This window comes from Musca autumnalis, unplaced genomic scaffold (genome assembly GCF_047663935.1).
Source record: "Musca autumnalis isolate F117 unplaced genomic scaffold, ASM4766393v1 scaffold_2, whole genome shotgun sequence".
Taxonomy (NCBI): domain Eukaryota; kingdom Metazoa; phylum Arthropoda; class Insecta; order Diptera; family Muscidae; genus Musca; species Musca autumnalis.
Window position 1 is genome coordinate 258,108,295 of NW_027411755.1, and position 16,284 is coordinate 258,124,578.

General features: G+C 39.1%; 1 protein-coding gene across 5 annotated transcripts in view; it reads left to right on the forward strand.

The window, feature by feature from the left end:
* The window catches only part of Syt1 (Synaptotagmin 1), a 159,871-nt gene that overhangs the window by 61,994 nt on the left and 81,593 nt on the right, over positions 1–16,284 (forward strand). For all 5 annotated transcript variants that reach the window (XM_073964581.1, XM_073964585.1, XM_073964583.1 and 2 more), the window contains exons 2-3: positions 15,727–15,922; positions 15,999–16,255. In XM_073964581.1, the coding sequence (XP_073820682.1) occupies positions 15,736–15,922; positions 15,999–16,255 (444 nt within the window). In that variant the 5' untranslated portion in view covers positions 15,727–15,735. The remainder of the gene's footprint in view (positions 1–15,726; positions 15,923–15,998; positions 16,256–16,284) is intronic.

Genomic DNA, 16,284 nt, shown 5'->3' on the forward strand with positions numbered 1-16,284 from the left:
GCAAAAAGCTTTCATGAGGAATACATTTAATGCCGCCTATGTTTAATTTTGATAGGCAAGTATGCCGAAAACAGGGCATTTCTAATTTTTTAATAAAAACAAAATTTTGGGTCCGAAATTTGTATGAACGATATAAAAAATGTTTATTTCTGAAAATTGTGGATTCAACGCAGACCATAAATAAATATAAGAACATGACAATATTTAAAATTGAGCTGTATACCGCGTAAAAATTACTAAAATTGCGATAAGATGGGAAGGAGGTGAATGTAAAACTAGATATACTGCAGGGGATAATCAAATAATGATGCGAATTATTAAGCAGATCCCTCAGAGGACATCAACAGACGTTAAATAAAGGCTTTACATCGATAAATCTATACGAAACCCTCTGATACATACCGTAGATAACGGTCTACCAATATGGGCAAATTTTAGAAAAACAGTAATTTCCAGGAAAAGTTCAGTTTTTAATAAAAATTTTGCAAATAATGTTTGGAATTGATTTTGGAGCTATAAAATCGAGTATTTTTCGTCGACTTAAATCAATATTTGAGTCATATGACTTGAACAAATTTACATGATCACCAAGTCGAATGTTAATCGAATTTGTCCCCTTATACAAAAAAGTTGACCCAAAACGAAGATGGTATTTTATATTGACCTGGAGGTATTTTCATGGACAGAGATGATACTAGAGGCATGAGGTCGATATATTTATTGGATTTAAAACTAACCAGACATATAATATATCGAAATCGCCCACGTACACACCACAGATGTCGTATAAGAGGGGTTTTTGGAATAATACCGCCACTAAACGTATGTATAACCACGTAAAACTAGCAATTTTTGGCAAATATTTTTTGTGTTCTTGTCGGACCCGATCAGCTTAAGTGATCTGAATTCATATAAAATGTTCCGTTGCCCTAAAATGGACTCTACACTATTAAATATCTAGTAAAACTTTTGTATTTAATAATTATCCTTAGGAATAGGATTCAAAAGGATATATTAATTTATTTAGTTACCTGGATACCTTTATGATGTGTCCAGATAATAAATAAAAGGTTAAACTCACAATATATTACCAAAACACAAATCATATCTTCAGATTTTGAATCAAATGTTCTAAGTTGCAAATGTTTTGAGCAGGACCAAAAGTGAGTCGAGCTTTGTTTCGTGTATTTTTGTAAAATAAGTGCAATTATTGCCAATTCTTTTTTAAATCTTTAAAAAGGGGTCAATAATCAATCAACCTACAAAAATATTTGCATTTCAAATGCATAAATTACCTCAGATCTATATAGGGAGTGAAGTAGTCGTTCGTGATGTAGTTTTTATACCCTACACCACTATGTGGGGAGGGTATTATAAGTTGGTTTTGGCCAAAAAGTTTGTAACGAGTCGATCTGGTTATGTGTGTCCGTCCGTCTGTCCATCTAAACCTTGTAATCACGCTACAGGTCGCAATTTTGATCGGATCGTCACGAATTTTGGATGTTGATGGGGGTCCCGGAGGGGAAGAAGCCTATTGATTTTGGTGATGGTCGGATAATATTTAGAGGTCGGAAAGGGCAAACAACTTAAGTGGATAAAAAGACAACGTTTTTTTTTCCAAAGCGAATATCTCAGCTTCTATATGGGGTATACCAAAAGCAGAATCTGACAATTAAAGTAGAAAATATCACCTTTTTACTGATGTAAAGTAGGTGCTCGTAGGTGATCAAACAACGAAGATATCACAATAGTAGCAAATAAAACACCAATTTTCATTTTTGCGATTTTAATTATATTGACGAATATCACAGCTTAAGTTGTAAACTTTCCCAAAAGCAAAACCTAGACTATGAAAGTAGAAGATCCCGTCTTTACAATGATGCAAACTAGGTCGGCGTAGGTAACCAAATGACGGAGATATCGCATGAGTCGTTAATACATCCCATTTATCCTTTTTTTGAAATCACGCTACAGGTCGCAATTTTGATCGGATCGTCACGAAAATTTGAGGGTTAATAGGCGTCTCACAGATGAAGAAACCTATTGATTTTGGTGATGGTGCGATAATATTTAGGGGTCAGAATGGGCAAACACTTATTTGGAGAAAAGTCAACATTTTATTTCAAAACCAATATCTCTGTTTCTGTTTCTGTTATCACCTTTACAACGATGTAAAGTAGGTTGTCGTAGGTGGTCAAATAGCAGAGATATGGCAATAGTCGATAATGCATCCCATTTTCCAATTTTTTTGTAATCACGCTACAGGTCGCAATTTTGATCGGATCGTCACGAAATTTTGGGGGTTAATGGGGATCCCACAGAGGAAGAAGCCTACTGATTTTAATGACGGACGGATAATATTCAGGGTCAGAATGGGCAAAAACTTATTTGGAGAAAAGGTCTACTTTTTATTTCAAAGCCAATATCTCTGTTTCTTTAAGAGGTATATCAAAAGCAAAACCTGGCAAGGAAAGTAGATAATATCACCTTTACAATGATATAAAGTAGGTTGTCGTAGCTGCTCAAACAACAGAGATATCGCAATAGTCGGTAATGCATCCCATTTTCCGATTTTTTTGTAATCACGCTACAGGTCGCAAATTTGATCGGATCGTCACGAAGTCTTTGAAATTTTATGCGGGTCCCACAGATGAAGAAGCCTATTTATTTTGGTGATGGTCGGATAATATTCAGGAGTCGGAATAAGCGAAAACCTTATGTGGAGAAAAGTCAACGTTTTTTTTCTTATGCGAATATTTCCGCTTCTAGTAGGAGTATTCCAACAGGAAAGCCCGCCTTTACATTGACGCAAAGTATGTTTGCCTAAGTGGGCAAACAACGAGATATCGCAAAATATATTATATCCAATTTTTCCATTTTTTGTAATCACGCTACAGGTTGGAATTTTGATCGGATAGTCACGAATTTTTGGGGGTTGATGGGGGCCCCCTATTGATTATGGTGATAGTCGGATAATATTTAATGATCGGAATGGGGAAAAAACTCATGTGGAGATAAATTCAAAATTTTATTCTTTGTGAATATATGCTGTATCCGAATATGCCTGTCAATGGAAGAAGAAAATATTACCTATTGGTGTAAAGTAGGTTGGCGAAGGTGGTCAAACAAGGGATATACCACAATAGTCGGTAATGCATCCAATTCTTCCATTCTACAGGTCGAAATTTTGATCGGATGGTCACAAAATTTTGGTTGCTTATGGGGGTCCCAGAGAGATAGAGGCATATTTTTTTATTAAAAACCAAAATATGTTTGGTGGTAGTCGGATTATGTTCCCTAAAATAAATGTATACCAGTGAAAAGCTTATGCACAGGGGTAGTGGTGTAGGGTATCACATGGTCGGCCCCGTCCCGACTATAGCCTTTGCTCACTTGTTTTTGCTTTATGCAAGGCGTTCAAAATTGAAATTTGAACCTTGGCAAGACTTTGTGAACACTATTCCTGAAATGCAGTAATAATTTTTTATCCGCACCGTTTAATGAAAAGTTTTGAACTCTTGCGAACTTGATAACAACTTTGACAAAATATCATATTATGAACCGAGTCGGTTCATTCCGCCAGACAAACGAGCAGACGTGTGTAAATTGACTCCAAACTGCCTAAAACAGATTTCATTAAAACATACTTGGGGTCTAAAGCCAGTATTTCGATGAGACAGATTTTCATCGTATCATAAGGTATATGTATACTCTCGTTAGTCTAAAGTCTGAGGATATGAAAAAGACACAACAGGTATGTAGATAGGTCATCCTATTAAGGCAGATATGTAACAGTCACGTTAAAATATCGAAAAATAGTTGCTTTGACAGACAGTGGAAATAAGTGGCCCTCTACAAAGTATTTATACTATATTCCGAACCAAAAAAAGATGTCCACTACTCTCTGAGAGGTTCTTTCCTCTCTTAACTGAAAACCACTTATAAGGTCATCTTAAAATGCCAACTGTGCTTTGCGGAAATACTACCTTTTAGCGTTGGGGGCTATCGAGTTCTGCTTTGTAATCGACAAAACGATGGTAAGTGTCGATTTTAATACGTTGAGATTTTACAGGATTTTCCACAAGGTGAATATCTGGTCAATTGTTGATTTGGCAGGTCTAAAGCCGCATTAGTATACTCCAATTATTTAGTTGACCATAGGCTGTAGTTGTTAACACAATATCCCTGAAACTATCTTATCAGCAATAGGAAGTAGACTTATGTCCCCATAGTTTGAGCACACAGTCTTATCTCATTTCTTGTGTACGGACACAGGATGCTCAAGTACTAATCGTCGGGTACGCGTTCTTTCTGTCACCGGGTGCTAACCAGCTGATGCATACACCTTATCAGCGTGTGGTCGCCGGTTTTCAACAGTTCGGCTGGTAGGCCATCGGCTTCTGCTGCCTTATTATTCTTTAGCCGATTTATTGCTGTCTCTACCTCATCTTGGTCGATACCACCTTCTGGGATTAGATCTGATGTATATTCAACATCTATGCTCGTTCCATGGCCTGAGCACTACACATGTATCTGTAACCAGATTACCTTGCTTGTCTCTTCGAGAGGAGGTGCCTGTACCAAAGCCATCATCGAATTGGTTAGAATTGTCGGAGTTCTTTCTGGCTCCTGTACATATCGATTTTTCCCACACTCATGCTCTTCTCTGTCTCTTTTTCCAGCGGAAACATTTTTCTTTTCTCTTCGCAACAGGGATGTTAACTGTTCCGAGGTAAAAATCGCTACAGCCACATACGCACCATAGGTCTGTAGCGTTTTTTTACCTTAAAACAGTTGACATTCCTGCTTAAACAGTGGTTTTTGTACGTCAAAAATCACCACAAGTAGCGGGAAAACCACCAAGTTGGCACCCCTGCTTCGCAATTATCTCGTGTTCTGTGCTCTCTCGTGCTCTAAATTAGTCCAGAACTATAGTTCTAAGCGGTACTAGTATACAATTGACTCCTAAGTAATGCAAAGGGAACCAACTGACACCTTTATATCCCCAAGTAAACGTCGAGACGTCAGTTGCGACTATTTACTCTTAAATTAAATACACCACTTTTAAAACAACAACAGAAGAGAGGAATGTTTGATAAACTGGTATGTGACTGTAAACTTGGAACTAGTACAGTACAATCTCCTTATAAAAGTTTACAGTTGATTGCAGTGGGGGTTCTACAGTGCAATTAGTTACAGTAACCTAGAGAATGTTCAAATTTCGTATAACGAACTAGTTCATCTTGCTAGCGGGTACTGATTAAATGGTATTCTTACGTTACTCCAAGTCCTTGATGGAGGCCTATGGTAACTAAATATGGATTTTGCGACTGTTTGCATGGATAAATACTTTGTCATTGTGTAGATATGCTATCGGAACGAGAAGTGTATTCGTTAATCAATTGGGTCAGATGAGTGGGTCAGTTGAGTGTTGAACTTCATGCGAATTGTGAAAAGTTTTTCTTCGACGAGAAACTGAAACGTAATCGATAGAGGGTATTATTTGTTGCCATAAGAAGCTTATGGTATTTTTGTCCGCAAAGCACAATGGATCTATTTGTATGGAGGAAGTGCCCCAAAAGAATGTTAGGGCAAATAGCAAGCTAATGCGCTGGTTACAGCTTTGTGCTACTGCGAAGATTGTTTTAAGTAACCTTGGTATGAAATTGTTTATGCTTTAGTGATGTGTGTCCTTCCGTCCGATGATAAATGTTGTAATCACATTATGAACCGATAGTCACAAAATCTGTACGATGGTCGGGTTCCGACCAGAAAAGACGCCTTTAGTTCTTGGTGAGAACCATTAAATATTTAGGGGGTGAAGTAGACAAAAACAATATATTGTATCCAATTTTGTAACTGATCCGTAGATAAACAAGTAAAAAAGTATCAGTCGGCTTTGTCGACAGAGATATACCCTCAGCCTGTGTATATTGAAAAATTTTTTCCCAAAATACGTATGTATTTAGGGGACTTTAAAAATTTTGGGCGTTTGAACAGACAAAAATGTTGATTAGGATAAAAAATCAAAAGTTTTGCGGAGGAGACACTAAAAGGAATGGATCGACATTGACCGTTATGGAAGTGGATCTCCAACCACAACATATGGTGCCATAGGAGGTTTTTACACCCTTCGGGCTGTTTGCTCAAGAAGTATGGACTTGCCCCTGAAAAAAACATTTACCATCGTAATTGAGGCAGCGAATGCCAGTTGCTTCAACAAAAATCAAAATGATTCGATATCAGGTCTTAAAGTTAACTTATCTGAAATTTTGTGTGGGAGGTACCGGATGGAGTGGACAAATATAGTCCATATTTGAACCTGATCTATATCTGGTAGATATATTAGTATATGTAAAGTAAAGACCAATTCGGCCACTCCCTTCAAAAGTTACCGTACGAACAATTTGTCCGAACATTTTTAAACTTTTGTGGGGCAGGTACCGGAAGGAGTGGACCGATTTAACCCATCTTCGAACTTAACCTTCGTTCGAGAGTTATCGTGCGCTTCAGCCAGCCAGACAGACAGACGGACGGACATGGCTAAATCAACTCCAAATTGTCTGATACACATTTCGTCCAAACATACTTGGGGTCTAAGACCATTATTTCGATGAGCACATTTTCATCGTATCAAAGTGTATATACCCTCCTTAGCCTAAAGGCTGAGGGTATAAAAATAAGTTTATACCTTAACTTGATGATGAGATAATATTTAGCAGGTTAAATAGACCAAAAGTCAAAGTTTACATTTTTAGGACTTTTTTAGGTTTTCGCGATTTTGCTTAAAAACCCCAAGACCTATCGAAATGGTATAAGAGAAAATCATGTAGCATTTAAATTTTTCTACAAGATTGAACTTTATGACTTTTTCTTAGGTTTTACCATTTTTGAGATATGGAAGTTCAAATTAGGATAGTGAACTGACTGTATCGCCTCCTTATAAAACCTTGTCATGAAGGGTGCACCTTAACTAACATTAAATGAAAACCGCTTACACCTGGGAAGTTTTTGCAGATTCTGAAACAGCAATGTTCATAGATGAGAAAAATCCAAAAACAAAAAAATCGCTGGAGGGATTTTTAAATAAATCGCAGTCAAAGTTCATATTTTTAGGGTTTTGTTAGGTTTTGGCTTGAAAACGGCAAGTCCTATCGAAATGGGCCTAACGAAAATATTGTAGCCGTGATCATTCTCTAGAGGAGGTCAATTTGTTCGTAAGTATTACTGTATTTGAGATATACATAGAACTTTAGGTCACGTTTTTAGGTTTTTTTGTTAGGTTTTCACTGCTACAACATTTTCTTCAGTCCCATTTTCATAGAGCTTGCGGTTTCCAAGCAAATCGTGAAAACCTAAAAAACCCCTAAAAGTGTGAATTTTGACCGAGATTTATTTAAACATTGCTGATATGAACATTGTAGTTTCAGAATCCGCAAAAACTTCCAAGGCGTAAGCTCCTTCCATTTCAATTTGGTTAAGGCACACCGTGTTAGATGATAGCGAAGCCGCTTCCCAGCCGACATGTCTGATATGTGACCGCTTAAATTATTTCCTTCTCTTACAAAATCCGTTATCGTACTTTATACCCTCAGCATTTATGTTAACTATATGACAAAAAATGTGTCTCATCGAAATATGGGGTTGTAGACCCCATGTATGTTTAGACGAAATTCGTAATATTCTGCCCAAACATAGTTTAAATTCGAAAAACTCCTTCGGGTTTAAGATCTCCTCTCGGATTTTTTTGATTCTTTTCAACAGATCCTCCTTAAGGCTCCCTTTACGGCGGTAAAGTTTTTTTCGGGCGCATGTCCATACTTCCGGAGATAATATCCTAAATTCTCGAAGAAACCCTGACTGCACGAAATTTAAATTTTTTTCAATTTCAATTTTTTTATTGAGTCTTTTCGAAAAATATTACGAAGTTCACAATTGCATAAAAAAATAATAACTTAAAACTATAACGTGTTGTTTTAATTACAATATGTGAATGTAAAATAATCATTGCAGCAACTAGCTTATTTTATAAACTGGGGAAACATGTTAAATAGAAACTGTAATGGTATACCGAGCTTGTCCCTGTTCTTTCATATAGCACGAAATATAATGGGAAATCTGTCAAATAACTCTCACAGGGAGTTTCTGATTGGTCAAAACTTTGCACATTATATTATTTCACAGAGTCATGTATCAGGTTGGAATATGGACTATATCGGTCCACCCTTTCGGGTACCTCCCACACAAGATTCGGAGAAAGTAAAGTTTAAGAGCTCAACTCTGATCGTGTTGAAATTATTTTCAGTAGCAGTCAGTGTTTCCGGATTTTGTACAAAAATTTGACATTCAGTTTTTTTTTTATTTTTGGCCCATGGCCGGAACCACAGTACTTCATATAAGGTAGTCTGGAGGCTGTAATTACATCAAGTACTCCTCATATAAGTTGTACGCGACAGACTAATACAAGCTTACTGCTGTCATGAGCTCTTTCTTCAATGCGAAATAAAATGTCTGTTCCAGTTTGGCATAGCCTTCATAGAGGCTACTTTCCCCCCATTTAAGTAATTAGGAAGTTGTAAACAGTTATTCCGTTAACGGGAAAGTATTTCAGCCTTTGTCATCTCTTCTTTCGAAAAAAATGATTACTCTGAAAAAAGGTTTTTTGAATACACAAAATGTGTTTCATTTCCTTTTTCAATTCAAACCCTTATCATTTAAGGGATAAAGGATACGAAGCACATTAAAATTAAATTTAACCTTGAAATAAACCTTCCGCCCACCACCATCTAAATTAAATGTATTTTTAAACCTTTAATCTTTATATTTATGCAAATTCATGGCATATTTTGTTGTGGAACCAAGAGACAATTTTTGTTTGATAACCTTCATTTGCATTACAAATGTACGCGTGTGGACGTGAGTATGTATGTGTTGGTGGATTTGTGTGTTAGGGGCGTATAAATTATAAATATTGTTACGTTGTGAATTATACGATGGATGAATGTGTTTGTTCACATTTTGATTACTTCATTGCGGCGTATAAGTGATACGGAATTAGTAGCAGCACTCATACGCTACGTGATATGAAAACAAATGGGGATGTGAATAAATCAATTAGAAAATTACGTGTCCAGCTCACTTGCTCTGGCTATTAAATCCCATAAAAAAACAATTTAAAATTCAACATTTTCAATTTCCATTCGCACTGTGGAATAAATAACCTGTGGACAAATCCAAAATCTAATAAATAAAACACTAAAAAATTCGATTAAATTCCACACTCAACAACACTGCAAAATGCAATCATAATCATTGAATTTCCTCTTTGTTTCTGCCGTTTTTTCTTTTTTTTGTGTTCATTGGAAAAACTTGATTGCTAAATCAATTTCAAAGTTAAAAACAACGCATCAGTATTTATTTTTAGAATGTCATCTCATCGGGTGTTGTGAATTGTGTTTGTCATATTGACAAGTGTTTTTGTGTTTTTGTGTGTTGCTTCTGTTCCTCCTTCATTCTTGGGTCAGCATGTGGCATACTTCGATTCGAGAGTATCGCTCAAAGGCTAGATGACTGACTGACTGGTCACAGGGATAAATGTGCACAAAAGAGAAAAGCCATAATAAACAGTTGAACGAAAATTCAATAAAATGAAATGTCAACTAGGCGTCTGAACACCAGGCGGTAGAGATAAAAACAAAACAAGGAGTAGGCGTTTCATTTTAAATGCTGATGAACTGAGACATTAGTGTGTGAAACACAAAACCACAAACAACAACGACAACGGTAAGATAACACAGCAAGCACCCTGAGATAAACGCCAACTAAGCACTTTTATGTTAATGGCACTAAAAGTGAGAGCATCTCAATATTGAAAGTAATTGGATACGGAAATGTGACAATTTTGCAAAGTAGTCCCTGTTTTTTCTTTCACTTTTATGTAATGTTTAATGCATGCAAGGGCGCTGTTTTGTAATATAAACATTAGAAAGCGGTAACGATCTAACTGAAGTGAAATGTAAAATTCAGCACAACTTATTTTGGATGAATGGAAAATATATGATTGAAGATTTTAAATAAATATTTAAAATATATGCCTCAATAAAAGAATTGAAATTGTAGTTGGTCGGAGGTTAAGACATCTGGTTCCAGCTTCATCCTAGTGAACAAAACATTTGCTACAATAAAGCTAAAAGCAAAATTCTGCTACATCGGCCTTAGTTGTGCTCATGCTCCCACTGAAGACAAGGACGCCCGGACCAAAAATATATTTTACGAGCGCTTAGAAAAATCACTTGACCACTATCCTGCCGATGATATTTAAAATATTCTAGGCGATTTTAATGCCAAAATTGGAAAAGATAATATCTTTGGTTTAACAGTCGGGATATTCGGTCTCCACAGTGAAACATCTGACAATGGACTGAGGCTGACAGACTTTGCAGCAGCAAAAACCATAGTAGTTAGCAGTACCAGATTTAAGCATCTCGACATTCATAACGAATTCTATTTGTCACCAGACCAAAAAACAAAATCAAATTGATCACGTTGTGATAGATGAAAGACATTCATCGAGCGTGTTGGATGTACGATCGCTCCGAGGTGTCAACAGAGACTCGGACCACAGGTTCGTACCCGATTAAACGTAACGAATAAAGTACAAACAGACACAACACGGAAGTTGGACATCGGTAAGCTGCAATCGCAACATACAGTCACAGCATATTCCACTCAACTGGTCTAGTTACTTAATCAAAGCACTCATCGTTCCGATAAAATACCAGCACAATGGCATATCAACACAAGTAATTTCCACTCCATACAAACAGCCGAAAAATCCATAATTGGATAACAGAGACTTCCACCAAGGAATTCATGGTAAGACCTGGATTGTCGTGCTGCTACCGAAGGAAAAAAATGTGGCATATAGGTCTACTCTACAATCAGTAGCAACGGGAGTAGCCCACCAGAGAGGTATCAAGAGAAAAGGAGAGAGGAGAAACGAATTTTCCACAGGAAAAATAGAGAATAAAAAGACAGCAAGAGGTGACAGCCTACAAGTCGAGGTGTTCAAAACCGGAGGCGACACGCTGATGATGTGTACACATCAGCTAGTTAGCGCCATCTGGTAGGAATACGTGTTCTTCCTGACGATTGGAACTTTAGCATCCTGTGCCCGTTGAATAGAAGGGAGATAAGGCTGTGTGCTCAGGAATATTGTGCGAGCGACTAAAGACTACGGTAAACGAAATAATAGGACCATACCAATGTAGCTTTAGACCTGGCAAATTAAGCATTGAACAGATTTTATCCTGAAGAAGACCTAAGATATGTTGACCGTCACCTAACACCCTGTCCCACGGCTGCGGGTTTTCTCGTACCGGATTGATCCGGAACCACACAACATCCGTGTTCCGGCTGGCACCTCAGTGTACATTTGTTTGTATTTGTATCGTTTTTCTGTGTTTTGAGCAGCATATCCCGGAATTCCTGATCCATATTCTTTTGGTCCGTTCCGGGACGGAGAAAAACCTAGGACCAATATATTTGTGCTCGGTCACATCCGCATCTTCACCCATATCCAACCTTCGTTGAGATGTAATTGATGTCAGGAGAGGGTTGTTCTGGACTTGTCTACGTGAGGGAGTACGACATAGTGCATATTTTGCTGAATGCTGCGTGAACACAGCCCCCAGTGAATTGTCGACGTCAGATTACGAAACTCCCCCGCAGTCCCCAGTACAGCAACCGCACACGTAGAATTTAACACCAGCCGTTGTTGCTCCAATCCCAGAAAATGCATCCTTTTTGTAATTTAATTGTAACGGACTCCGAGGTAAGATCGAGGAAATAGGGGGCTTCATGAGTCGGAAGAATATCAAGATCACAGCGGTACAGGAAAACAAGCTCAATAACAACCGCAGCTTACAGCGTTGTGAAGGTTAAAACATTCTGAGGAAGTATCACACCAGAAGTGAAGGTGGAGGAATTGCTTTCCTATTGCACCAGTTTGTTCAATACAGATCTTTCTCGCTCGATCCTGACTCTAATGACCCGTACATGGAACGTATGGGGGTAGCAGTTAAGTGTGGAACTACCGAGGCAGAGTTGCTGAACGTATACATCCCGCCGACAATTAACTGTATCTTAGTTTACGAGCCTGACATTAGCCCACTTTTGGAAGCTCATAATCGCCTGGTCTTGGGGGGCTTTAATGCGCATCATGATATGTGGCATTCGCTCCTTTGGAATGATCAGAGGGATACAGCGCTGGCTAAGCAGATTGATATCTCTACGTTTTACTCGGTCAATGAAAACGACCCTACCAGAATTAGAGAAAAATGTCAGAGTTCGCCAGACGTAACCATCGTGTCACCTGGTCCGACAAATGACGTCACCTGACAACCCGTCATTTCTCTTGGATCAGACCATCTCCCCATAATTGTCTCCACTACCAGACCGCACGATTTCATCAACCCTGAATGCAGCACATTCGTCAATCATGGGAAAGCTGATTGGCCGGGGTTTCAGAGAGTTCACCTGCACTGCTTCAGAGATCTGCCCAATCCTTCTGATGTTCAGGTAGCGGAAATGTCGTTCCAAGACATCATCACTGCTGCAGCCGCTCGCCATATGCCTGCTGGTCGAATACCCGAAGTGTGACCAAACATCCCAGTAGACTCCACGGAATTAGCAAATGAGCATGAGATTCATCGTGCTAACCCCAGTGACCCCAGAGTCAGGGAGCTGACTTTGGAAGTTAACAGGTTGGTCGGGGAGCATAAGCGGAACAAATGGTTAAATCATTGAAGAGTTGCACTATCGGTGCCGGTATAAGTGAATTGTGGGCAACGGTTAAGTCACCCTCGAACCCTAAAAAGAAGGAAGGTAGGACCTCAGTCACGTTTGGCAACCTTACGTTGACTGACCCGAAGAGTTGCGCATGTTATTTCAATCAACAGTTTGTCGAGCACCCCGGGAATGACAGGTCGCATTAGATCTCTTCCTGCCGAGAATGAACCATCACAGTTTACAATGGATGCTGTTGCCAATGCCATCAGGAACGCCAAATCATCCAAAGCGTTGGGGCCTGATGGAATCTCCATTTTAATGTTGAAACAGCTGGATGAGCCGGACTAAAGTTCACTAAATTTCTTAACTTGTTGCTAGCCACCCTAATTTTTCACGAAGACTGGAAAATGGGCAAGGTTTACAATGGATGATGTTGCGAATGTCATCAGGAACGCTAAGTCATCCAAAGCGTTGGGCCCTGATGGAATCTCCATGGTAACGCTGAAACAGCTGGATGAGCCGGACTAAAGTTCACTAAAGTTCTTAACTTGTCGCTAGCCACCCTAATTTTTCCCGAAGTCTGGAAAATGGGCAGGGTGGTCCCGCTACCGAAGGCAGGCAAGAATGCCACCAAAAGTCAAAGTCTAAAGTCAATCGTATAGACAGACTTCACTTTTGTCGCCGGTGGCAAAGACCCTTAAGGCTTAAGTCCTCCCCAGCGTCAGATATAGCTATCCAGTTACCGATCATCAGCATACTTTCCGTAAGAAGCACACCACGACAACAGCGCTGTACGCCATCTCCACACATACTTGTCGAGGACTCAACCAGAGACCGCCGTGTGATAGTACAGTGATGGTGGCGCTAGACTTATCAAAAGCCTTTGACATTGAACAGACAACCCTCCGGACAAGCTTGAAACGTAGAATAAACAATTGTATGTGTAGACGCCAGTCGTACGTGGAATTCAGGAATAATAAGCCCAAACCCCGTAGAGTGAGACAAGAAGTTCCCCAAGGTGGGATGATATCTCCGGAACTGTTTAACCTCTACCTCTCCTTTATTCCGCCTCCTCCAGACGGCATCGAGATCGTAACGTTTGCGGATGATTCCACGATCCTGGCTTCAGGTACCTTCCCTCATGACATCTGTGAAAGACTGAACTCCTATTTAACCGATCTTAGGAGTTCTGCGAAAAACTGAAATATAGGAATAAGGACCTCAAACCTCTAGCCGGTAGCACTTGGGATACCGATAAAGAAACCTTGTTGGCCACATATAGGTCGGTCTGTTGTAAGCTATGCGTCGCCAGTTTGATCCCCGAATTTATGTGATACGCAATGGAATACGATTCAAACTTGTTAGAATTCTGCCCTCAGAGCAGCAACAGGGTGCTTCCTCATGTCTTCAGTGGACCATCTATATGAGGAGACAAAGATTCTCCCATTACAGCAACACTATTAGATGCTTTCGTTGCGGTACTTGCTCGGGTGTTACCGTGATAGCCAATCGCCATCTGGTGTGTAAGCCCAACACAGCCAGGCACATCAGGGAGGATATCCACGTTCTGGAGGGAGAGGTACAACGAGGCTAGTCCAAAAGCATATCAAGCAGGTTTAAATAACATTCACAAGGACGCTTTTGCTAAGGTCATAAACAAATATAGTGTGAATAAAGACCTCGTAGTACATTCCCCATCTATCGCAGCTGAGGAGCGTCAGCTGCCACGATAAACCAGAGTAGTTTTGACTCAACTACGCTCGGGATATTGCAGTCGCCTAAATTCTCATATATCAAAGATCGAACGCACCTTGCAAAACATGTGTCCAGCATGCGGCATGTGCCCGCCCAACACACTGCACCTTTTCAGCTGCCCTGTCAAACCTACTCATCTAACTCCAGAGGATATGTGGTTACATCCCATCGAAGCAGCCACTTTCCTGGAACTGGAGATAGACCCAAAGTCAGATTGATCAGAAGAACGAATACACAATCATACAATAATAAACACTTTTACAACAACAACAACAACATTTACCACCCTTTTGTCGATTATGTTGCAGCCTCCGACAGCCGCTACGTTCAAGGGAATTCCAAGCCATGTCTGGATTTGGTATCCCCGCAAAGCTCATTCGGTTTTGTAAAATGACATTAACTGGTATTTGGTCCTCAGTTAAATTAGGAAAGAACCTCTCTGAGTAACAAAAGAGGTTTCAGACAAGGGACCTAATTAAGACATTCGATTCGATCGAGTATTTGCTAGTGAATGAAAAAATCGACAACGAGATTTTGTCAACGGTTTCGTGAATTGACAACGTATTGTGGTCAAAGTGAGCTCGCATGTGGTCAAAATATTAAAAATTGAGCACGCATGTGCTCATATTGACACCGTTAGTGGTCAGATTTAAAAAAGGCAACAGCCGTAGTAAAAAAAATTGAACACGCCTGTGCTCATATTGACACCACACAGTATTGATTTTGAATCGACTTTTTCCTTCTGTATAGAGGGAACATTGAGTCACGTTTTTGGTCGCTTTAATTTTTCAAAGAACAAACGTTTGATTTATTTGAACTCTCACTTCTGTGCGTGGTACGTGACTCACAAATACCTAAAAAGATAAGCAGTTTTATCCGAATGTTTTTTCCATTTCAATGCGACATAAACAGTTTCATCAAAAATAACTCTTAAACTTAACAAAGGGGAAGGAATAAAACTTGGGAACCCAATAAAGAGAATTCTGGAGAACATTGAATTTGTAAGATGTTAATTTGTGTAAGATGTGTGTGAATGAACACCCAGGTTATGGTATGGTTTGGTAAACTTCAATGGAAAATCAGTGTAATTCTCAAAAAAAAAAAAAAAACACTTTTCAAATTTATATACAATATTAACAATCTATTAACATTATCTTTACGCTTTGTTATTTTAATTGACAGTAAGCCAAAATGCCACCAAACGCAGAAACAGTCGATGGTTCTGGTTCTGAACTACCACCCTCAGAACCCCTTGAAACGGCCAGTCATAAAGCAGAGGAACCCGAATCCATAGCTCAACAGGCCGAAGAGCAAAGAGTTAATAAATTGCCAGATGTGACGACTTTAGCACCCGCAACCTCAACAGCAGAACCAGAAGGTAAATATTAAATCACACTCAATCTCTCAACCTCTAACTTGTTTCCATTCTCCCTCTCTCTCTCTCTTTCTTGTAGAAGAAACCACAACAAAATCGGTCCTTAAAAAAGTCGAAGATGTTGGTGAAAAAGTCACAGAAGTTATTGCTGAAAAAACCGGCATACCCACCTGGGGTGTGGTGGCCATTATCATATTGGTATTCCTTGTCGTCTTCGGTATTATATTCTTTTGTGTACGACGATTTTTGAAGAAACGACGAACCAAAGATGGTAAGGGTAAGAAGGGTGTTGATATGAAATCGGTACAATTGTTAGGATCGGCGTACAAAGAAAAAGTAAGTATCAAATGCGCTATTTAATCTAA